This window comes from Hypanus sabinus, chromosome X1 (assembly GCF_030144855.1).
Source record: "Hypanus sabinus isolate sHypSab1 chromosome X1, sHypSab1.hap1, whole genome shotgun sequence".
NCBI lineage: Eukaryota > Metazoa > Chordata > Chondrichthyes > Myliobatiformes > Dasyatidae > Hypanus > Hypanus sabinus.
In genome coordinates, this window is record NC_082738.1 from 24,952,962 (window position 1) to 24,977,391 (window position 24,430).

The 24,430-nt window shown below is 39.9% G+C and overlaps 1 protein-coding gene across 6 annotated transcripts in view; it reads right to left on the bottom strand.

The window, feature by feature from the left end:
• Window positions 1–24,430, bottom strand: part of LOC132384710 (R3H domain-containing protein 2) — a 302,458-nt gene that overhangs the window by 34,826 nt on the left and 243,202 nt on the right. For 5 of the 6 annotated variants that reach the window (XM_059956098.1, XM_059956097.1, XM_059956094.1 and 2 more), the window contains 4 exons: window positions 15,996–16,226; window positions 4,921–5,044; window positions 2,567–2,724; window positions 550–701 (listed from right to left, as the gene is read on the bottom strand). In XM_059956098.1, the coding sequence (XP_059812081.1) occupies window positions 550–701; window positions 2,567–2,724; window positions 4,921–5,044; window positions 15,996–16,226 (665 nt within the window). The remainder of the gene's footprint in view (window positions 1–549; window positions 702–2,566; window positions 2,725–4,920; window positions 5,045–15,995; window positions 16,227–24,430) is intronic. The other variant, XM_059956099.1, reaches the window with a different exon arrangement.

A 24,430-nucleotide genomic window follows, 5' to 3' on the forward strand; every position in this document is an offset into this window, starting at 1 on the left:
ACTGCCACATAGGTCAGATGCATTCACTGCTTCTGCTAGAAATCCTATGGATCTCCACTAAGTAGCTTTAATAACTAGTGAGCTCAGTTCATTAGAAAACCAAGTCTAGTCATAATACCCATGGCTGCTTGGAAAACCACATAAAATTAATGAGTCCAAGATCAGAGTATGTGCATGATCTCTGTTGTATCTCCAGCATCAATATGATGTGAAGAGATAATATTTATGGATTTGCGAGATATTCCTGAAAGTGCACGATACTGAACTGACCTTTGTACATTGTATTGCAGAGAATCCACCTTCATAACTCTCACTATTCCTTTATTCAAAGGCACTGCTTCAGGTTTTCTGTGCTGGTTAGTTTTAATTCAACATTAAATACAGAAACTATAGTGTAGTACAAGAGAAACAGGTACAATCAAAGTATTTCTCCAAAAGTCATTCTGATTGTAGATTAGAAATTATGTCTCAGCCGTGTGAATGAGTGGCAACATGCTTCCTAAAATATGGGTCCTAACTTGGTGCATTTGCTAGATAACAATCTCTTACCTTGTGCTATTTTGCTGGGATGGTGGAATTACACTGTAGTACACTGGCACTCCTCCACCAGGCAGTGTTCCTTGCACAGACTGACTGGGTACCATGACGGGCTGCTGGTAGGTCTGCTGTACAACTACTTGAGAATCACTGGACATTGGCACCTGGGTGATAAATAATAAAACAAAATCAGTTGACAAGAGACATTTTTGGTAGACTGCCATAGTAAATACAGTACAGAAAGAGGATCTTCTGCCCACTGAATCTGTGCTAACCATTAAGCACATATTTATACTAATCCTATACTAATCCCATTTTATTTACCCCACATTTTCATCAACTCCCCAACAGATTCTACTGCTCACCTGCACACTAGGGACAATTTACAGCAGTTTACAGCAATCCACCTACCCACAAGACCATAAGATAAAGGAACAGAATTAAGCCATTTGGCCCATCAGGTCCCATCTTTGGGATATGACAGGAAATCAGAACATCCAAGGGAAACCTCTGTAGTTACAGGAAGAATGTGCAAACTCCAGACTTGGGTCACTGGAACTGAGAGGCATTCATATGATTAAAGAGAGATTCTACTACCCAGTGGGAAATATGTAAATAATTCCTCTGGTCGCTTATTAACACTACCTATGTTTGGTCATACAGGTGCTGGGGCCTTGAGAGGACCTATCTAGAGTTTAGAAAATTTAGAAGAGATCTCATTGAATCATAGAAAATATTTAAAGGCTCAACACACAGTAAGTGGGGATTATGCTTCTCTTGGCAGGAGTATCTAAAGCTAGTGGTCACAACAGGACAAAGATGGAGAGACACTTCTTCATCCAGGTGACTGACCTTTGGAATTCTCTCCCCATGAGGCCTATGGAGGCTTAGTCACTGAGTATATTCAAGGGAGAAACTGATAGAGTTTTGAACATCAGGGAATTACAGGTTATGGGGTTGACGTTGGAAAGTGGTCTGAGGTATAAGATTAGCCATGGGTCTCACTGAATGGAGGAGCAGGCATGAGGGGGTTGAATGACCTACATCTGAATCTGTGTTCACATACTTAAGTCTCAAAATGTCATTCATGTTTTATAACTAAGGAAGTAGATTACCTAGCATACAAAAAGGGTGTACTGCCCCATTATCCAATTACACGTCAAAATGATTTGCAAACAAAATAAACGAGAAAGTGGCTCTGAGATAAAGGTTGAGGAGATTTTAGGGAAAAGGTTTCACTTAGAGGCAATGGCCTTCAAGAAGGGCACATACAGACACATAACTCAGAACTCCTAAAAGAGGATGTGAAATACCATACATGTGGAAATCTGAAATAGGAACAGAAAATGTGGGCTATACTAACCATGTGTGAAATGCCTGAGTCATTAACTCTCCTCTTTCTCACCACAAATAACACCCTGATGAACATTTCCATTTTATAATCAAGATAGATGTAATGTGAGCTGGTGACAAACTAAACTGTTCTCTGTCTCTTTTGCACTGCACTACCCTGCCTCTATCTTCCCCAAGTTCTAAATCATTTGCTGACTCTTTAAGATATCTGTTGGACATGTTCAATGAGTGTAATGTCAAATCCCCAGTAAAAAGGAGGCAGTGGAGTTGTACGAGCAGACTCAGCTGAACATTAGTTCAAACCTTTACGTCACATAAACTTGAGTAAAAAGCTGAATCATTATAGATGCTCATAAATCATCCTACAATCCTGACATTGCATGTTTCGATGACGTACACAAAGAACAGTTATGCCCACTGAAACTTTATTTAATCATTGCACTAGCAGCACTACAAACCACACTTACCAACCTAATCAGAAGCACCTCCTTGTGTTTTCTGATTTTGAGGACATGCACATGAAGGGAATGAACAAATCCAAACAGGAAAATAGTGCTTTGCTTGGAAAATATGCTTCAATAACAAATCTACTTACTGGACCTCAGTGATAAAAAGACAATACGAAAATGTAGTTCTTCTGAACATCTCATTTAATATTCAACAACAGAATCATTACCTGATATGATGGAACAGATGAGTATTGGACCATCATTCCCTGCATCTGATTTCCCAGGTTGTTTCGCTGACTATTCATCAAGCCTGGTGTCTGAGGTTGTTGTACACCCATCATCCCCTGATAGGTCTGCTGCTGGTTTGGTATCACACCCTGTAAACCTAGGTTCCAAAGTAATAAAATAACTAAGAGCTGGACCACTGGTCACAATATAAAGGCAGCACCAACAAAACCACAAGATAGATAGGAACAGTAACAAGAAAAATGAATGTCCAATTCATTAGTATAAACTGTCCAATGATAGCTCCTCTCCTGTATGGAGGAATTACAGAAATGGTGTACTTACTTTTTAACCTGCAATTAAACAACCTCCTTTTAAAAAAAACACCTCTGGTGATGCATTAGATTTATAGCTAGTAAATGAGATATGAAATCAAACATGTGCCGAGTTTGTGATTTAAGCCAATGATTAAGCCTCACATGCCTGGGTTAAAGGGAAATAAAGAGATCAGCCAGTGTTCTGACTCCAGATTGCCACTCAGTGATCTGTCTTTCAAATCCAGGTGTGGGCATCAAGTAGGAAAAGGCACTGGCTCAGCTGAGCTATCTTTATGCTTCACAACAGCACTTCTGTATCTGATACCAGAGTCAATAGATATCTCTGAAAATATTACCTTTATTGGAAGTTAAAAAAAAACACTAAATAAATAAAATCCTATCAGCACAACACAAAGATACACAAGATGATAAAGAGAATATAAGGAGCACACTTTCAGGAAGTTTGCTTTGCAACACTGCAGACCTTGAGGTTGATTTCCAATTACTGTTCAGAAATAAACTGGCACAGCAAACAGGATGTCTGTCACAGGTGTGGGCACATCTTTTTCCATAATTGAAATATGACAGATTTTATACCCTGATAGCTGGAAGTCTACCCCACTGTCTCAAACAAATGCTGTCATTCATACCACAGCTAAATGTATAAGTTCAGAACATGGACTGAACTGTGTTTTTCAACATATACACTGATAGTAAATCTGACCATTAGAAGCAACAACACGGCTTCTTCACACAACAGCTTTGTCCTTCCCGATGGAACGGCATTCATTTTTCAAAAGCTGCTGTTTAGTTAAAGAAATTTGTCAATCAGAAAAGCTTGCTAAATCACCTAGTCAAATATACTGGCAAATAGACTAACCCTTAAACTGCAGGGAAGCTGTTCCCCTGGGACAACTCCTTTATGAAAGACTTAGTTTGTTCATTGAGACACTGAAGCAAACACTAATATTGGAGCAATAAAAGTATGTATCTGTTACATTGAGCTTTATTATTGCAATAGTGTGCCGTGAGACTGGTGTCTTATAACCACTGATGTGTGCAATTTTCTGAACTCTGGTGGAATTATTCTTCCAAAGTTCTTTAAAGACATCAGAGGTGATTTCCTGGCTGGAAAAAGAAAACAATTTTTGGTAACCATTACATGGGTTAAAAGACACTTGAAGCACTGATCATGATTAATCCCAACAGTGGAGGCCCCATTTTCTACACACTGTGCAATATGATAGCCATGGCAAGTTTTAGATAAGCATTCCCAACAAGAGAAGAAAAATCAGGACATGCCAACACTTTGCACAGGACCATCAGGTGAGAAGTTGCATCATTTGTGAGAACTGCACATAGTAAACTAAATTGCAAATGTTAGAAGCACAATCAGGAAAAGTTGTTACACATGATTTTTCCTTGCAAAATGACACTGAGGCAAGACTTCTCCATGGAACAGTATGAAGGACTCCAAACATAGAAGAAAATGAATGGGAAAAAAGTGGCCACTGAAAGCTCAATAAAAAGACTGAGGAACAACTTCATATACATTTATACACATCAACAAAGTTGAAGAATAGCTTTATTGAAGAGTAACAGCTGATTTCTAGAGGTTAACGTGATTTAATGAAAATTTTCTGTGTGACTAAGGGTTTTTTATTATTTATTAATCTTTCTGGATATGGGCACCACTGACACTTACTGCTTATTCCTAATTGCCTTGAGAAGGTGGTGCTGAGCCACCCTGTGGAACACTAGCAGTCTTTCTGGTGACAGTGCTTCCACAGTGCTGTTGGGGAAGAGTTCCAGAATTTCGAACCAGTGATAGTGAAGGAATGGCAAAATATTTCCTGGATGATGTGCAACTTGGAGGGGAACCTACGGGTGGTGGTGGTCCCATGCACTTGCTACCTTTGTCCTTCTTGGTAGTACAGGTTTTGGGCTTGGGAGGCATTCTCAGAGCAAATGCTTTGATATCTATGTCAGCTGGAACTTTTCAAATTATCTTAAGTTTGTAAGCAATGTACTTCACTAACCTGTTTGTTGCGCTGGCTGAGGCAGCTGTTGACTGCGCTGAGAGTTGTAAGGAACCTGGGAGAGAGGACGATACTGCTGGTTGGAACTTTGGTACTGCCCAGGGGGATAATATGAGACTGGTATCTGCAAAAAGAGAAAGGGAACAAAATAATCCAGTTGACTTTTGAGACTGTTACTTTAAGGGAATTAATTACTATTCTCAATCTAGAAAGTCAAAAGAACATCACACATTTGTGAATCGATGATACTCAGGAATGTAAGCTTTTAGTTCCACCAGAGACTATTTTGTGTACGCAATGAAACATGCCAGAGTCTATTTTAATATATAAAAGTCAATAGTAAATGGGGTGCTAGAAAAGTGTCAGTTATTTAACCAAGAGATCTTAATGAAATTCAATAAATAACTTTAAATGGCTGGCCAAACAATGTCAGACAAGCCTTTCTAAATCATTTACATGCAAAATAAACTGCCATGCATTTTGCACAAATTCCAGTAGACCACTTGCATTACATACAAGCTGCTGGTACTATCCTTGCCAATTCAGCATTAACTGACAACAAATTCAGCTATTTATATATAACCAAATCAGGTTGACTGAAGGCATATGGTGCATCAGCCTTCATCAATTGTGGGATTGAGTTTTAGAGCCGAGAGATAATGTTACAGCTATATAGGACCCTGGTCAGACCCCACTTGGAGTACTGTGTTCAGTTCTGGTCGCCTCACTGCAGGAAGGATGTGGAAACCATGAAGGGTGTAGAGGAGATTTACAAGGATGTTGCCTGGATTGGGGAGCATGCCTTATGAGAATAGGCTGAGTGAACTCGGCCTTTTCTCCTTGGATCAGTGGAGGTGGTGGAGGCAGATATGATAGGTTCTTTTAAGAGACTCTTGGGATAGGTACATGGAGCTTAGAAAAATAGAGGACTATGGGTAAGCCTAGGAAATTTCTAAGGTAATGACATGTTCGGCACAGCTTGTGGAGCAAAGGGCTTGCATTGTGCTGTAGGTTTTCTATGTTTCTGTTTCTATTTCTGCTGTGGCCTTCAGGACTATGAAATGTTGATATTGCTGCACATACCAGACTAAAGCCACTGCTATTCTTTAACAGTAACAAGAAATACAACTGTACAATAAATGTGAATGATGAAAATGTCCACAGTGGATCGGTTACCTTTTGAAAGAACTCAAGATTTTCACTCTCTATAACTTCAATGAATTGGTCTATTTCCAGACCACATATGCAGCTTGCTTTTCTTTCTTTTCAACCCCAAAGTTTTCTGAAGCCCTTAGCTATGGCTCAAACCTCATCATAGTTTCAAATTTGCACTTCCAGAAGCGTCTGGTCCTTTGTTTTACAGCAGTATAATGGAATAGACCATTTAGTTTACTTCAAGTACTGTATACATACAACATGGCTAAAAAAAAATTTGTGACATTCATCCTGCACTATATGTTGTGAAATGCTCAATGATTGCCTCATTTTCAATGATGATCACATGTTACTGTGGATAGGTTCTGGAACTGATTATTATGATATACACAGAAATACAGTGCCTACAAAAAGTATTCAACTCCCCCCTTGGAAGTTTTCATGTTTTATTGTTTTACAACATTGAATCACAGTGGACTTAATTAGGTTTTTTGACACTGATCAACAGAAGATTTTTTCGTGTCAAAGTGAAAACAGATCTCTACAAAGTTATCTAAATTAGTTACGAATATAAAACACAAAATAATTGATTGCATTAGGGTTCACCACCTTTAACAGGACACGTCAAATCATCACTGGTGCAGCCAATTGATTTCAGAAGTCACACAATTAGTTAAATATAGATCACCTGTGTGGAGTTAAGATGTTTCAATTGAATGTAGCAAATGCTGCACCATGAAAACAAAAGAACTCCATGAAAAAGTTATTGAAAAGCACAAGTCAGGAGATGGATACAAGAAAATTTCTGAGTCACTGAGTATCCCTTGGAGAACAGTTAAGTCAATCATCAAGAAATGGAAAGAATATGGCACAGCTGTAAATCTGTCTAGAGCAGGTCACCCTCAAAAACTGAGTGACCATGCAAGAAGGGGACTAATGAGGGAGGCCACCAAAAGATCTATGACAACTCTGGAGGAGTGACAAGCTTCAGTGGCTGAGGTGGGAAAGACTCTGAATACAACTGTTGCTTTATGGGAGAGTGGCAAAGAGAAAGCCACTGCTGAAAAAAATGTCCGAAATATCAGCTGGAGTTAGCCAGAAGGTATGTGGGAGACTCTGAAGTCAGCTGAAAGAAGGTTCAATGGTCTGATGAAACCAAAATTGTGCTTTTTGGCCATCAGACTAAACGCTATTTTTGGCATAAGCCAAACACCACACATCATCAAAAACATACCATCCCTACCATGAAGCATGGTAGTGGCTGCATCATGCTGTGGGGATGCTTCACTGCAGCAGGCCCTAGAAGGCTTGTGAAGGTAGAGGGTAAAATGAATGCAGCAAAATACAGGGAAATCCTGGAGGAAAACCTGATGCGGTCTGCAAGTGAACTGTGAATTGGGAGAAGATTTGTTTTCCAGCAAGACAATGACCCCAAGCATAAAGCCAAAGCTACACAGGAATGGCTTAAAAACAACAAAGTTAATGTCCTGGAGTGGCCAAATCAGAGTCTAGACCTCAATCTAAATGAGAATTTGTGGCTGGACTTGAAAAGTGCTGTTCACTCACGAACCCCATGAAACCTGACAGAGCTTGAGCAGTTTTTTGTAAAGAAGAATGGGGAAAAATTGCAGTGTCCAGATGTGCAAAGCTGATAGAGACCTATCCACACAGACTCAAGGCTGTAATTGCTGCCAAAGTTGTATCTACTAAGTACTGACTTGAAGGGGATAAGTAACTATGCAAGCACAAAATAATCGATTATTAATTGTAACATTTTAGACCAATTTATAGAAATTTGTTTTCACTCTGACACGAGTCTTTTCTGTTGATGAGTGTCAAAAAAGCCAAATTAAATCTACTGTGATTCAATGTTGTAAAACAATAAATCAGGAAAAACTTCTTGGGGGGGGGGGAAATATTTTTCCCACTCTTCTACTCATCAATTGACCTTATTCATCACTTGCCAAAAATACCATTCAACATTTACAATTTGATTTAGGACCCAAGTTCCCAGGCTTCCCAGACTAATAGTTTTATCAAGAATCTGAATGAAGCAATAAAAAGCTTGCTCTTTCTAAAAAGACTCTGTATTTTTTATTGTTAATTCACCAAATCATAGATGCAAGTCTGGGATTATAAAATTGATCTGATAAAACTAATGGTCACTCAGCTGATTTTATGTGGAAAGCAAAAATGGTACTGGATCCTTAACTTGCAAATGGGAATCCCTATCTCTAAATCAAATGGGAAATGACATGAGAAAAGCAGGGTTAGAGAGCTTGTTGACATCAAGTGCAAAATCAAGTGAAGTAGCAGTTTCTTAAATGACTGCCAGTCACAATAAAGGGGACACTACAGATGCAATTTTAAAGAGTGCAATATTAATTGTACATAATAGCAAAACACCAGCATGCGAGGTAAAGATTAGAGTAAATGTAGAATTGTCAAATATATGGAGAGAATTTATCAATTAAATTAATGTTACTAATCAAGGTCTTCTGCATAAACTAGATTGCAAAATCTTATGAAGGTGGAGGTGGCAACTCCACCTTCATAACAGTGAACATCTGGTAAGCATCCAGGTGGAGACATATTTCCTCTGTTAAGCAGTCATGGGTGCAGAAATTAGCCTGATCTGATCAACCAGTGCTGCCTCACATCCATGTAATAACAGCTGGCAGCTTGGAATACTGTTGCTATATGATGAAGCCACTGCTGCTGATTTGAGACTTTATGCCCACAGGGATAAATGTATGATGCTCTACGTGCAAGAGATCCTGACACAACAACCTGAGAAACTGTGGCTGAGAAGAAACTGGCACAACAAAGGCTTCACCTTTATAGGAGTGACAATCCTTCAAACGGTGAACAGCACAACTCTACGGCAGCTCGTCTTGAAGCTGGGGTAGTAAGAGAAGCGCCTTTTGGCACATCTGGATTCATGTGGAGCGATTGTCGTGGTTTCTCGTGCCCCAGAAATGACCAAGAGATGCAGAAGATTCTTCAAGAAGGGTTAAACTTTAATTTGCAAATCAAAGCTGAGACAGTCATTGAGCTAGTCGCTGATTGCCCACCGATCCTTTGGACACAGCATTTTTTATAGCAATCTCCTGGTCCAGTTGCATTAGCATATGTAATCGATCTATAGTTGCGTATTACACGTACCACCGTATAGTTCTAATCTACATCTTTTAGCTACCTCTCATTAACACACCATTGTCTTCTACATTCTTAAGATTTCATTCTCTAGAAATAGCAAGTTTACATTCTTAATACTTTGTGACTTAATCATGTTCTAATCTACATCTCTTTAGCTACCTCTCATTAACACACCATTGTCTTCTACATTTTTAGGATACATGCATAGCAAATAGCAAACTCAGACTACATAATCCACATCAAGGCTGACTACATAGTTTTGGTTACACAGCAAACAAGTTCAAAGCAAAACATCTCTTTTTAAGGTATTTCAGAGATTCACAGTTTGTTTACTGGATAATATAATTTACTCTAATTCTACACCTAGTCCTAGTCGAACACCACATGGACTTTTTCTTCCTATAACACCACGTGGTGTTAGACGTGATCTAACAGATCCCAGTTTGAAATTAGACAACAATCCAGGCCGTAACACCCAAGGTGCAATAACACCTATAGTTTTGGTCCTCAAGCACTTTCCACTCTGTTTATATTAAATCATATACACTGTATGATGTAATTTAAGTGCAAGAAACAACCAAAAATTAAGAATTCTACTGGCAAAAGAAACAGAAAGAAAACCAATAAAATGCTGTCAAGAGAATTTTTACAAAATTTGTAATGAATAACTATCGTGCATCAGTGGCCCGTGTAAGAACTCCAGCACTGCACTCAGGACTTCAGTTGCCCTACTTTTTTTTTAGAGGTAGTACTAGCAAATAGATGGGAAACATGCCCGAAGATAGAGTTTGAGAAAATGTTTCATGTTTTTTTTTGGCATTAAAACAGATTTGTAGTCACACTGAGAATTTAACTGAAAAAGGGAAAGAGCTGTTGGGTTCCCATGTGATGCCACACTGAAACTGACAGTGCTGGTTTCAATGGGATATTTTCTCTTCATGCTTTGGAAATCCTTACAATTGTCAGCATGTAGACCCTCAGGTGCAATGTTGCAGCCAAGTGACACACCACAGTACAAGCATCATTCTTCAGAGTGCATTGCTACAGAATGAATGCATGCTCCCAAGAGTGAGAACAACCAGACTGGTGCAGGACAGTGACCACATGAGGAATGCTCTACACAGTCCCTTTGTACAATCACTGCTCCTGGCAGGATATTTCAGGGAGGTCTCTGAAAGGGTCATGAGTGCAGTCACTGTACAATACCTGTACATGGGGAAGCTTGCAATGTAGACATGTCTGTGCCACACTGCCTGTTCTTGGGGACTGGAAGAAAAAAAATAATTGATGAAGTACCTGCTCCTTGTGTGTGGAGCTTGGGTGACCTCCCCAATAAAGCAGTGAACAGCAAATCATGAAGTGTGGCAGAGATCAGCTTCAGTGGCTTGGAATGGTCCTGAAGTTATGAAGCTAAGAGTCAATGTAAGCCTGGTTTCCACAGACAAAATAGCTAAAGTACACAGTGTGGCTGTACTTGAGTTGCAGAACACAAATCTGAGTGAGGATGAGAATGTAGCTTGAGTGTTGGCCCTTCAAACAAAACAATTTCAAGGGAAAGGGAGTTTTGTAAAACCTGGAGTTCTCAGAGTACATAAACATTTACCATTTTTCAAACCAGTGACAAATATTATGTGTAACTCAGCTGTTGAAGTCATTTAGTAGAGCTTTACAGCAGAAGCATTAGTGAGAACAAACGAAAAACTGCTGAAAAGGAGGTAGACTTTCTGAAGGGCGATGAGGTGCCCTTAACTGCTGGCAAAACTGGCTCACCACTTTATCCAACAAAACCTATTGTTTTAAAGAGCTATGTTAATGACTTTCTAGCTCAAAAAGTTCAGCATTAAAGCACTAATGATTTTCATTAAAGTTTTCCTTCTGAATCATCTGCAACATCAAATCAAGCAGGCAAGTTTGCATAGTTTGACCTCCTCAAAAAAAAATTCTTCTGAATGCCTGGAGATCACTGGCAAGGCCAGTTGTCTGTTAGAAGTTGGAAATAAGCTATCGCCTTGAACCTCTGCTGTCTGGGTGGTGGTATTCTCAAAGGGCTGCTGGGGGAGAACTCCCAAGATTTCTACGGTGAAGATCTTTTATTTCAAAATAACGTGCAATGAGAAGTGAACCTGGGGCTGGTGTTTCATCTGCCTAACAGCCACATGGTTGATATTGCAAGTAGAAATGATGTCATTAAAATTCTCTTAAGAGCTTTCAACATACTCCTACTACCTGAAAGAATCAAGCTTATACCTCAAACTTCATGGCTGCTCCAAGAACAGAACAAGGTAACAAATGTGTGCTACTTTGCGTATCTTAAAGCTATATTAGTAATAATCATGTGCGATTCAGTAACTGGAGTCAATTTTGAAACTAAGGCTTGTTATTCCTCTTAGGTTAAGGAAAGATTTTAAAATATCTGGAAAGTTCACTGAACTTTCTGTCAGAGAACATCATGAACCAGTCATTGGCAAATATATTGTGATGGAATAGGGACACAGTTATTGTACAAGACTCAGCAGATATAATCGTCACCCAAAGAATGTTGAGGAAAAGTGCACAAAAGTTCTCGAGCAACAATAATACCGAGAAGCGCTGCTACCTAATCCATGGAACCCTTCAGCTATCTACATGAGCAAAAGAAAATCACTGCTGCCCTCAATTTTAATGGTCGGGTTCTGATGCAACAAAGTTGATCTAAAATGTGGACTGTGTCTCACTTTCTGCAGTTGCTGCCTGTATTCCACAAGTCTCTGCTTTTAATATACATATCCAAGGTCTAGAGTAAAATGTATTTGTGTCCTAGCAGGGGAATTCCTGTCATTCATCAGGCATTATAAGGATCCAGCCTCTTTATATCCTTTTTTTGCCTGCCAGGACACTGTATTTGCCCCTTGCCACTTTATGCACTTCTGCTCCAACACTAAAACTGGCATTGAGACTATTGTACCTGCTGGAAGCCATTTGCTGCCTATGGTGCTACTTGGAACTTGGCAAAGATGATATTAGGATCCCATTCTTTGCTGCTATGCTTCAAACTTTAAAAAAAATTAAGCGTAAGGAGCACTGAAGTTAACTGTCCTCATCACAACCCATCAGGTCAAATACCTAAGGTTACATTTGTCATACATGCTGATCTTTCTGATTCCACTCCCATCCCCCTAATACTCTCTTCAAGCTCAACTTGTCCATTGAACTCACCTGCCTCTCCACTGAATTTATTCTCAAGAAACTGTATCCATCTTTTCTCCCCCAAGGTACTTCCCCTCTCTTCAAAATCCCCTTAATCTTTTTGTCTATTCAAAATCTTGAGCCTCCATTTCCTCTCTGTCCCTGAACACGTTGCAGCTTCTTGGATTCGCAGCCATCTTTCCCAGAACTTCACTGCTGGATTCTTCCCATTAGACTACCATCAATATTAATACCATTAATCTTGTCATTGTGGCAAAATTAGCCACTTAAGCCTTCCCAATCCGAGCTACCTGCAGCTGTGTTCACAGGTGACTACCAGTCTTCCTCAATCCACTCTATATCCAGCTGGATAGGAACAAAGTTGCCTGATCCCATTCTTGTCTATTCAGACACAACCAAATAAGCCCTAAGCAAGGGATTCACTTCCCAGGCACACACTCTCACTTCTGCAGGTCCCAAAGAATATATTCCTGGCTTTCTATTTCTTAATAACTTGCTGCCACTCAGTAGCATTACTTAAACATGTACATTAAGGTCAACCCTCTTGCCATACCTACTTCAACATATTTCTAGGCAATCTCTATCCTCCATGGTCATCCAACACACTGCTCATCTTGACCTACCATGCACCAAATCCCACATTCACCCATCACACCCACACTTACTGACCTACTCAGTTATGAGCAATGCCCAATTTAAAATGTTATTTACAAAGCCACCCATGGCTTTTTCAATCCCTACCTCTACAACCTCCTCCATCCCTATAATTCTCAATGTGCTCCTCCAATTCCTATTCCTTGTCACCAATATTAATGGCTCCACCTGCAATGGCAGCTACAGGTGCTAAATCCTAAAATTGTAGAATTCTCTTAAGTCCCTCACTTTGAAGAAGTTCTTAAAATTTCTTTGTCCAGACTTTCAGTCATTTTCCCTTATGTGGCTCAGGATCACATTTTATTTAATAACCTTCCCTCAAGTTGCCTTTGAACTTTTTTTTTAATGATTATATTGAAGGTGCAGTATTAAATGGAAGCTGCTTAATGCTCTTCTCCACCTAATCTGCACAATGAAGAATTGCAGACTGCAAAATTATTAGTGAATACATTTTATTCAGTTGTGTGGCAATAAACCATTCAATGGGCTTGCTTAATGTCTTTGTCTTTATTTATTGTAAATTTCTGATACTGCTTCTACATAGACAGTGCTAGTAAGTTTGACTCCCAGTTCAGTCGCACAGTAGGTGATTCCACAATTAACTGATAAGCTGTAGGGAATACAGTTGAGTTGCTGTACATATCTGGAAATAACTAACTGGATCACTGCCAAGGCTCTTTACTGCTTTGGTTGCAACAATCAATACTTTCAACGACAGCACATCCTTTGTGCTCATTCAGTTGTTTCTGCTGCAGCCTTCACATGCCCTGCAGGGCAGCATTTCAAGATGTCTGCTGTCTGTCTGAACATAGATCAGTGGGCATTCATGGGCTGAATGTATCCTTCCCTCGTGACTAATTTTAAGTGGACTCCAAACTTATTGAAGCAGGCTTGACTGCAATTTGAAACTCCTATGAACAATGCGCTTCTAATATATAGTCATGAATAATCAGTCCCTAAAGCAGGAACAACTCACATGATCTTTTACAAACTACATTGCAGACAATTGTAATTTCATCTCTATCATGTGGAAGATGACAGTGCATTTTTAGGTGCTGAACTTCTGCAGGATCCAGATTATCCTTTCAAAGTGAAACTGTTTTTGTGTTCTGCTAGTCTCTGTGTTAAGGCAGGCCCCAAAGTGAGCACTTGATGAAGGGCATACACCACATTGGGCATCTGGCCATAACTCGCTCAATGTAATGAGTTACTTCCGCTATACTGTGCACGTGTGCTAGTGTCTGGCTGAAACAGAGATGTTGATGGTTGTTACTTGGTAAATTGTATGCCCCAATTTCAGTGTTGAATGAGTACATTCGTCTTGCTCTGTGAAGAGAGCACATGGTACATTATGAGCACATTAAGACAATTACTTGGTTAGATATACGCAATCATTGTAATTTAGTTATGGATTTGAATAGATTCATAAATATCAAAAAATATTTTTAAATAGACTACGTACCACAAGAATTGCATCCTCCTCCAATCTCCACAAACCCCATGCTTTCAAGCTTGCCCTGCTGAACAGAACTACAACAGTTTACTTCTAAGGAATGAGGTGTTTGTCATCTGAGGCTGCCCACCTGTTCCAGGTTGCACCATCCATATGCACAAATACAGTTTAAAGACAAGAGCATCAGAGTTTGAGATTGAGTATTTACAAACATGTAAATTCTCTCTACAGTACATTCTTCAGCCTATCACACAGTAAATAATGCAATTTGCATAACTTGCTCTCTCATTTTTCTGAGTGAGATGTCGTTACAATATACTGTAACTAATTATTTTTCTTCCTGTATGCAAAGGTCTTATATTTCCTTCAGATGGTTCTTAAAACCTATTTCTCTTGACCAAACTTTTGGTCATTTGCCTGTGTACCTTATATGGCTTGGTATCAAATTTGTGTTTAAAAGTACTCTATTAAGTTGCTTGGGATAGTTATCTTTAAAAGCATGATTAAAAAATACAAGATGCTGCTTTCAACATCAGATTGTCCTGCACAAATGGTTTTGAAAAAGCACTTCACATAGAAACCTTGCATGCAGCAGATACAGAAGACTTTCAACACAATCATCTTGGGTTGAATTAAAGCTCAGGTGCAAGAGTTAAACCAAATGATCCAACCAGTCTCTACCAAGATAGTTAAGAAACTTAAAAAATCTTAAAGTCTAGTAGAAGTGGTAAGTATCATAAATTTACAATATTAAATACAACTCAATTTTTCCAACACAGAAGTTTTAAGATCTATTTTGACCCTGCAGAAAAGCAGGGAGAACCAGCTAAAATATACATACTGGAGAGTTTTCCTGCCTTGACCAATTTCAATATTAAATGGATACCTGCCTTCAGCTGATGAGGTATTCTTTAAATATGCAGATTTGGCTCCAATGTCAAGCAGCGTCTGAACTTTGATTTAAATTATAAACTTGACATGGAAAACCAGAAGCAATTTTCCTGTCAGGTCAAACTTGTAAAGAACCAGAAGAGCAGAATAACAGCAATATATGCTTTAACAGAAGCAATTGTCCATTAGGATCAGAATGAGCCTTGATAGAAAGGTTCAGTTGACTACTTGACCAGAGAAATTATCAAAGATTGTTGAACCTGTTCTCAAACAATTACCCAAATCTGTTTTCCAGCAAGAGGTGCTGGATAATTTTAGGAGTAGAATTTGGGCCCAATTTGGTCCTCGCCTCACCAGAGATAATTAAAGTACTATTATTATTGCCAAGATCACTAAGTCAGAAATGAAAACTAGGACCTTTTTAGTATACCATGCAATATATTTACTTGCAGACTCACCTGAAAACCCTGACTGAGGGAAATGCAGATGATATTTGTATCATTGTATACAATACCAATGTGAACCAAATAATTGCTCTTACATTTCAAACACCAGAAAATGTGGAATAAAAAGATACCTGCTGGGGAGGCTGAATGTAACCCTGAGGCTGAAGCACCTGCTGAGGAGTGGGGTGTCCCGATGTTGAATACGGAGGAGCAGAGAGAGACTGCCCTGGTGAAGCTATGATGTAGCCAGGCTGTTGGGACATCACCGGTGTTTGAAATACAGCAGAGGTAGTCTCAGGAGCTTCGGCAGAACCCTGGCGACTGAGAGTCATCTGTCCAAATTGATTGCCAAGATCTTCAGGCTAATTGCATAGAAAAATTGAATTATCCAAAATTCGTCTTCAGAACTAGAATAATAGGTCTGATTGTATACTTTTAGACAATAGGAATCTATTGCTTTATTTGACCCACTTCATTTTCACAAAGTATAAGCAACATTAGAACATTGGTTATTGATACGATAAAAAAATACAGAAACATAGAATTATGCTACAAATAATATATTCTGCTGCTCCTACATATTCAGTTTAAACACAAATTAACAAGTTTGTGAATTTAATCCTGGAGATACTGAAAGGGAAGGTACATTCTACAGAATTTCACTGTATAAGGAGGCCATTCAGCCTACCACACCTGTGCTGATCTGTCAAACGAGAGGCTATCCACTAAACCTTGTCCTCCCAACACACCCTTTTCTTCTTTTTCAATGTTATCCACTTCTGTTTTAGAAGATACTTGAAAAATAAGTAGGCTAACTTCTTCCCTTGTTCTCTTGATAACAATCTTATACTTATGTTCACTGATTACCTATACAATGTCCAACAAAAATATTTTTCTCAATTTCTCTCACCTCAACTTTCCATAACTTTAAACTCCCATGTCTCCTGACAATTGTCCCAACTCACTCTGGTCTTTCCTAGCAGCTTAAAATCTTGGTATCAGCCTAGTAAATCTCATCTGCAATTTCTTCAAGATCTCGGCATTTGCTCGAGGATCACTAAAATTTGACAATCACCTGGAATTCAGAAATGGTTTTGCCACAATCTTTTGCCATAAACTTAACAGCAACACCAAACAACTGTCTAAAGTAAAAAGCTTTTTAAAAACAAAAATTGTAGATTCCTCAACAGTTTACAATGCTACACGTAGGAACTGCAGTTCTCCCCTGCACTATAAAGCGGAGTTTGAAAACTCGGAAGCTGTTGCTTGCTGATTCTGCTCCAGATTTAAAAAGTGAGTGGGACCTGTCCAGTCTTCTCCAGGACTTGAGATAACTTTGATTTTTAGGCATTTGGCAAGGGCCAGTAAAAAGTAATTTGTTTTAAGCAGAGTGGCCATTGTTGGAGTGGAATAGAGTTAGAGCGGGGAGCTGAGGCTTTGGCTCAGGAGGATTTGACGAGGAGAGACAGAGGATGGGTTGTGGTTTTTGTCAAGTTTTTCTTTACTTCTTTATTAGTGCCTAACTAGAGCAGTGAGAATGGATCCCAGGTCGGTGGTGTGCTCTTCACGCAAGATGTGGAAGATCTGATTGCTATGACTGTGAGAACTGCATCTGGGTAGATGCACTTATGAAGATAATGTAGGTACAGGCGGCGCTGAGTAATCAGGGTGTCTGCAGAAGGACTGGGATGGGGGAATGGACAAAGAAGTGGCATATGGGATATAGTGTAGGGAAGTGCATGGTCAAGGAATAAAGACATGGACTATTTTTTTTAAATGGGGAGAATTAAAAAAACAAAGGTGCAGAGGGACTTGGGAGTCCTCATGAAGGTTTCCCTAAAGGTTAACTTGCAGGTTGAGTTGGTGGTAAGAGAGGCAAATGCAATGTTAGCATTCATTTTGCAAGGATGAGAAGACACAAGCCAGGATGTAATGCAGAGGATTTATAAGGCATTGGTCAAACTGCACTTGGGAGTATTGAGAGCAGTTTTGGACTCATTATCAAAGCAAAAATGTGCTGGCATTGGAAGTGGTTCAGAAAAGATTCACGAGAATGATCCCTGGCATGAAAAGGCTAACAAATGAGGAGCAACTGATGGCTCTGGGCCTGTACTTATCGGAGTATAGAATGGGGTGGGGGGGGGGGGGGATCTTACTGAAACCTACTGAATATTGAAAGGTACAGAGCGGATATTGAGATGTTTTCTATAGTGGGGGAGTCTAGGACCAGAGCGTACAGCCTCAGAATCGAGGGATGTCCATTTAGAACAGAGAGGAGGAATTTCTTTAACCAGAAGTTGATGCATCTGTAGAATTCGTTGCCATAAACAGTTGTGCAGGCCAAGTCATTGGATATATTTAAGGCGGAGGTCGATAGGTTCTTGATAAATCAGGGCATCAAATTTTACGGGGAGAAGGCAGGAAAATGGAGTTGAGAGAGATAATAAACCAGCCATGATGGAATGGTGGTGGAGACTCGATTGACCAAATGGCCTAATTCTGCTTCTATGTCTGATGTGTGTAGACTTGCTCACTTGTGAGTAAGAGGAGATGATAGATAAGAGCTGCAGGGAGGAAGTCACACGCAAGTTGCGGGTGGCAGGTAGCTGGGTGACTGTCACGAGAAGGATAGGGAATAGACAGATAGTGCAGAGTGTCCCTGTGGCCATTCCCCTCAATAAGTGTACCACTATGGATACTGTTGGGAGGAACAACTACCAGGGGACAGCCACAGCAATGAGGTCTCTGGCACAGAGTCTGTCTCTGTGGCTCAGTAGGGTAGTGGGAGAAGAGGAGAGTTGTAGTACTGGGGGAAATCAACAGTCAAGGGAACAGACTGGAGATTCTCTGGATGTGAAACAAACTCCCAGATGGTATGTTGCCTTCCCTACCCCTCAGGGTCAGGGTTAGGGATGACTCAAATTGGTTCCTCAGCATTCAAATTGGGTGAGCAGCCAGAAGTCGAGAGAATATAGGGAGCTAGGTAGGAAGCTGAAAAGCAGGACCTCGAGGATAGTAAGCTCTGGATTGCTGCTTGTGCCATGAGCCAGTAAAGACAAAAATAGGATGATTTGGCAGATGAATGTATGGCAGAATAATTGGTGCAGGGGGCAGGATTTTAGATTTGTGGATCATTGAAATCTTTTCTGGGGAAAGTGTGACCTGTGCAAAAGGGATGGGTTATACCTGATCTTGAGGGGGACCAATATCCTTGTGGGCAGGTTTGCTGAAGCTGTTGGGAAGAGTTTTAACTAGTTTGCCAAGGAATGGGAGCCAGAGTGGTAGGTCAAAGAATGGGGCAGTTTGTACTCAGGTAGATGAGACGTGTAGAGACTGTGGGGCAGAATAGGCAGTGGAAAGGGCATAATTGCAGTTAGTTGGATAGGTTGAAGTATGTCTGTCTTAATGCAAGAAGTATCAGGAACAATTATGATGAACTTGGAGCATGAGTCACAGTACATGGAACCACAGTGATGTGGCTATTACAGAGACTTGGCTGTCACAAGGACAGGAATTGCTGCTGGATGTTCCAAGGTTTAGATGTTTCAAATGGTGCAGGGAGAGTATCACAGCTGCAAAAAGGAAGAATGACAGAGAAGAATCATTTACTGAGTCAGTGTGGGTGGAAGTCAGAAACTGGAAGGGAGCTATCACTCTGTTGGGAGCATTTTTTAGACCCCCTGCCAATAGCAACACAGACATTACAGAGCAGATCGTGAGGCAGATTTTGGAAAGGTGCAAAAATAAAAAATTTGCTATTTCCCTGATATTGATTGACACCTCCTTACTGCAAAAGGTCAGATGGGATAGAATTTGTAGGTATATGCAGCAGGGAGTCCTGACATAATATATAGATGTACCAACTAGAGGAGAGACCATACTGAATTTGGTATGAGACAATGAAACTGGTCAGGTGTCATCTCTCTGTAGGGTGAGCATTTTAAGGACAGTTGTAGTGTATTTAATACCAGTAATATTTGAGTAATATTGTAAATATATTGTGTAAGCATTCTTTGTTTACAGAATTCATTACTGGTTATATACAAGTATGTGAATGGTACAGTATACATCATTGTGCCACCACATCATATGTGAGCATCACACTAAAGAAAAACACACTTCCCAGCTCCCATGCTTTTCTTTCATTTAGTTTCTGGAGTTACAAATCAACAGTGGTTACAAGGTAGTTTTAAAATGAAACACAGACGACTATCTACTTGTAAATGCAGCACATTTTTTTTTCCTTTGGAAGGGGAAGAGGAAGACTTGAATTTTTAAAAAGCCAGAAAATGGACAAAATTCACAGGTTCATAAACAGTGATTACCGGGTGATAATAATAAAAATAATTTTAAAAAAGCAGAGGTGGTTGGCTCTATCAATAGACACTTTGAATTCCACAACAGATAACTGGATAATGTATACTGAACAAATTGAGCAGTATTCTGAAGAAATGGCATAGTCAATGAAAAGAGAGTGCCAGTGTTACTGAGCGTAATAGGTGGAAAAACATAGAGTTTGCTTAGACATTTAACTGCTCTAAACAAACCAGCTGAAATGATTTTACAGATATTTTGGATGTAATGCAGGAGCATTTAGAACCAAAACAATTGTTGATTAGACAACGCTTTAGGTTTCATAAGTAAAATGAAAGGGTAGTGGAGTCCATTTCAGCTTACATGGCCGAACAGAAGAAATTGTTTGAGCATTGTCAGTTCAGTGATGGACTTGATGCTGAGAGATTGTACAGTTTGTGGAATCTTACAAGAAAACATTCAAAAATGGTTTCTAACTGAAGCACAACTCACATTTAAAAGCAGTTGAAATGGCTGTATCAATGGAAACGGCAGGCAGGGATGCACTTGAGTCAGGAATGAATGTGAGTGTGAACAAAATTGCACTGTTTAAACATAAACCTGTCTAGCTGAACAAACTGCGTCACCACTGTTGGAGAGGCTCACATACACCAGACAAATGCAGGATTAAAGGCAAAACTTGCAGAAAATGCAACAAAGTAGGACACATACAAAGAGCATGTTGGACAGACAAAAACAAATGGATTGCACAGGGAAGAGAAGAAGATAAAGTCAATTTGCAGTTTCAAAAAGAGCATTAATCTGCATGCTGTTGATGAAAAATCTGAGAGTGACAAGACTGGGTAGCCTTGAGATTCACTATGTGAAAACTAACAAGACACAAGTAACATGGCTCAGCTGATTTAGTCATTACACCAAATGAGTTTGAATGGCTTTGCCATAATACTGAACTGAAGCCTACAGATTTCCAACTAAAAACTATACCAGAGAAAAGACAACTCCTGTGGGAATGACATTTGTAACAGTGAAATACAACAACTAACAAGCCACATTGTGCTTGCATGTGGTAAAAACAGGAGCGCCAGCATTGTGTGGCCATGATTGGTTGAGATTTAGATAGATCCAACCACAATTTGCATGACACATCCCCTGCAATAGAGTCAACCAACAGCAAATTAAGGTGGATCATGCCACAGCAGTTTTCAAGGATGGCACTTGAAAACTCAAACATATCAAGGGTTAAATAGTGTTAAATATGAATGTCATGCCAAGTTTTGCAAAGCCCATCCAGCTTCTTATACCATCCGTGATAAAGTAGCCAGTGAGCTAGATCGCATGGAGGCTGAAGGAGTTCCTTCCAAAGTTGAGTGAAGCTCATAGGCAATGCCAGTGATCCCAGTCGCCAAGAAGGATGGTTCTGTCAGGATCTGTGGTGATTTTACGGTCACCATCAACCCAGTACTAAAAGTAGATCAATCCCTCTGCCCAAGATAGAGGGTACCTTTGCAAAGCTTTTCTAGAGAAAAACACTTCAGCAAAGTGTACTTGGCTGGGGCCTACCTACAGATCCGGATGGAAGAAGAGTTCAAAGTGTGCTTCATCATCGACACTCAGAAAGGGTTTTATTGCTATAAAATATGCTTATTTTTGGAATACCATCTCAACTGCACTCTGGCAGAAAGTTATAGAACAGGTGCTGCAAGACTGCCCAGGCACTCAGTGTTGCCTGGATGACAAGGAACATCTCCAAAATCTCATGAAAGTGTTAAAAAGATTAGAGGACTATGGGCTAAGAGCATGACGCAACAAGTGTGAATTCTTTAAACCAAGCATCACTTACTGCGGTCATACCATTGACATACAGGACTTCCACAACAGTGCTGAGAAAATTCAAGCAGTGGTGGATGCTGCAAGGCCAAAGGACGTGCCATAGGTGCGGTCTGTTTTAGGATGTGTCAATTACTATAACAGGTTCTTGCCAAACCTGGCTAATACGCTTCACCCCTTGAACTCGTTATTACAGATCGAGAGGAAATGACAATGAACAAAGCAGTGTGAGGTGACTTTCCGAAAGGCAAATAAAACGGCAAAGCTGGACAATGTACTCACACATTATGATCCAAGTCATCAAGTGAAGCTTGCCTGTGACGCCTTGCCTTATGGTATAATACAGCCATGTCACATTTTATGAGTGATGGCAGTTAACGGCCCCATAGCTTTTGCATTACGTTCCCTTGTCACTGCAGAGAAAAATTACGCACAGATTGACAGAGAGGCCTTGAAACTGGTTTGCGGCGTAAAACGTACTTTTATGGGAGAGAGTTTATCCTCATTACTGATCATCAACCACTGGTGTCCATTTTCAATCCACAGAAGGGTGTTCCACTAACAGCAGCACGAATGCAGCGATGGCTCTGATTCTTGGAGGACACAATTTTAAGATTGAATTCAAGAAGTCATTTACCCTTGTTAAAGGAAATACTGAAAAATTTATAAAAGAGGCACTCCTCGGTGCAAATCAAAAGTTTCTCTATTACAGCAGAGATGATCCAAAGGGAAACCAGAAAAGACCCCACAGATCTACAGTGGCATGCAAATATTTGGGCACCCCTGTCAAAGTTTCTGTTACTGTGAATAGCTAAGCAAGTAAAAGATGACCTGATTTCCAAAAGGCATAAAGTTAAAGATGACACATTTCTTTAATATTTTAAGCAAGATTAATTTTTTATTTCCATCTTTTACAGTTTCAAAATAACAAAAAAGGAAAAGGGCCCAAAGTAAAAGTTTAGGCACCCTGCATAGTCAGTACTTAGTAACACCCCCTTTGGCAAGTATCACAGCTTGTAAATGCTTTCTGTAGCCAGCTAAGTCTTTCAATTCTTGTTTGGAGGATTTTTGCCCAGTCTTCCTTGCAAAAGCCTTCTAGTTCTGTGAGATTCTTGGGCCACCTTGCATGCACTGCTCTTTTGAAGTCTATGATTTTTGATGATGTTTAGGTCAGGGGACTGTGAGGACCATGGCAAAACCTTCAACTTGCACCTCTTGAGGTAAGCCCATTGTGGATTTTGAGGTGTGTTTAGGATCATTATTCTGTTGTAGAAGCCATCCTCTTTTCATCTTCAGCTTTCTTACAGACAGTGTGATGTTTGCTTCCAGAATTTTCTGGTATTTAATTGAATTCATTCTTTCCTCTACCAGTGAAATGTTCCTGGTGCTACTGGCTGCTACACAAGCCCAAAGCATGATCAATCCACCCCTGTGCTTAACAGTTGGAGAGGTGTTCTTTTCATGAAATTCTGCACCCTTTTTTCTCCAAACATACCTTTGCTCTTTGTGGCCAAAAAGTTCTATTTTAACTTCTTCAGTCCACAGGACTTGTTTCCAAAATGCATCAGGCTTGTTTAGATGTTCCTTTGCAAACTTCTGACGCTGAATTTTGTGGTGAGGATGCAGGAAAGGTTTTCTTCTGATGACTCTTCCATGAAGGTCATATCTGTACAGGTATCGCTGCACAGTAGAACAGTGCACCACCTCTCCAGAGTCTGCTAAATCTTCATGAAGGTCTTTTGCAGTCAAATAGGGGTTTTGATTTGCCTTTCTAGCAATCCTATGAGCAGTTCTCTCAGAAAGTTTTCTTGGCCTTCCAGACCTCAACTTGACCTCCACCGTTCCTGTTAACTGCCATTTCTTAATTACATTACGAACTGAGGAAACAGCTACCTGAAGACCCTTTGCTATCTTCTTATAGCCCTCTTCTGCTTTTCAGGCATCATTTATTTTAATTTTCAGATTGCTAGGCAGCTGCTTAGAGGAGCCCATGGCTGCTGATGGGACAAGGTTTGAGGAGTCAGGGTATTTATAAATCTTTTAAATTGGCCTTTTCTAACGATGACTGTGAACAAGCCATAGCCCTAACAAGCTAATTAAGGTCTGAGACCTTGGTAAAAGTTATCTGAGAGCTCAGATCTCTTGGGGTGCCCAAACTTTTGTATGGTGCTCCTTTCCTTTTTTTCACTCTAAAAATGTACAAAACAAAAATAATGCACTAATCTTGCTTAAAATGTTGAAAAGAATGTTTCATCTTTAACTTTATGACTTTTGGAGTCAGTTCATCTTCTACTCACTTAACTATTCACAGTATCAGAAATTTTGACCAGGGGTGCCCAAACTTTTGCATGCCACTGTATATGGCAACTCAAAATGGCGAGAACGTGCAGCAGAAATTCCAGTTCCCACATTTTTACCAATGTCA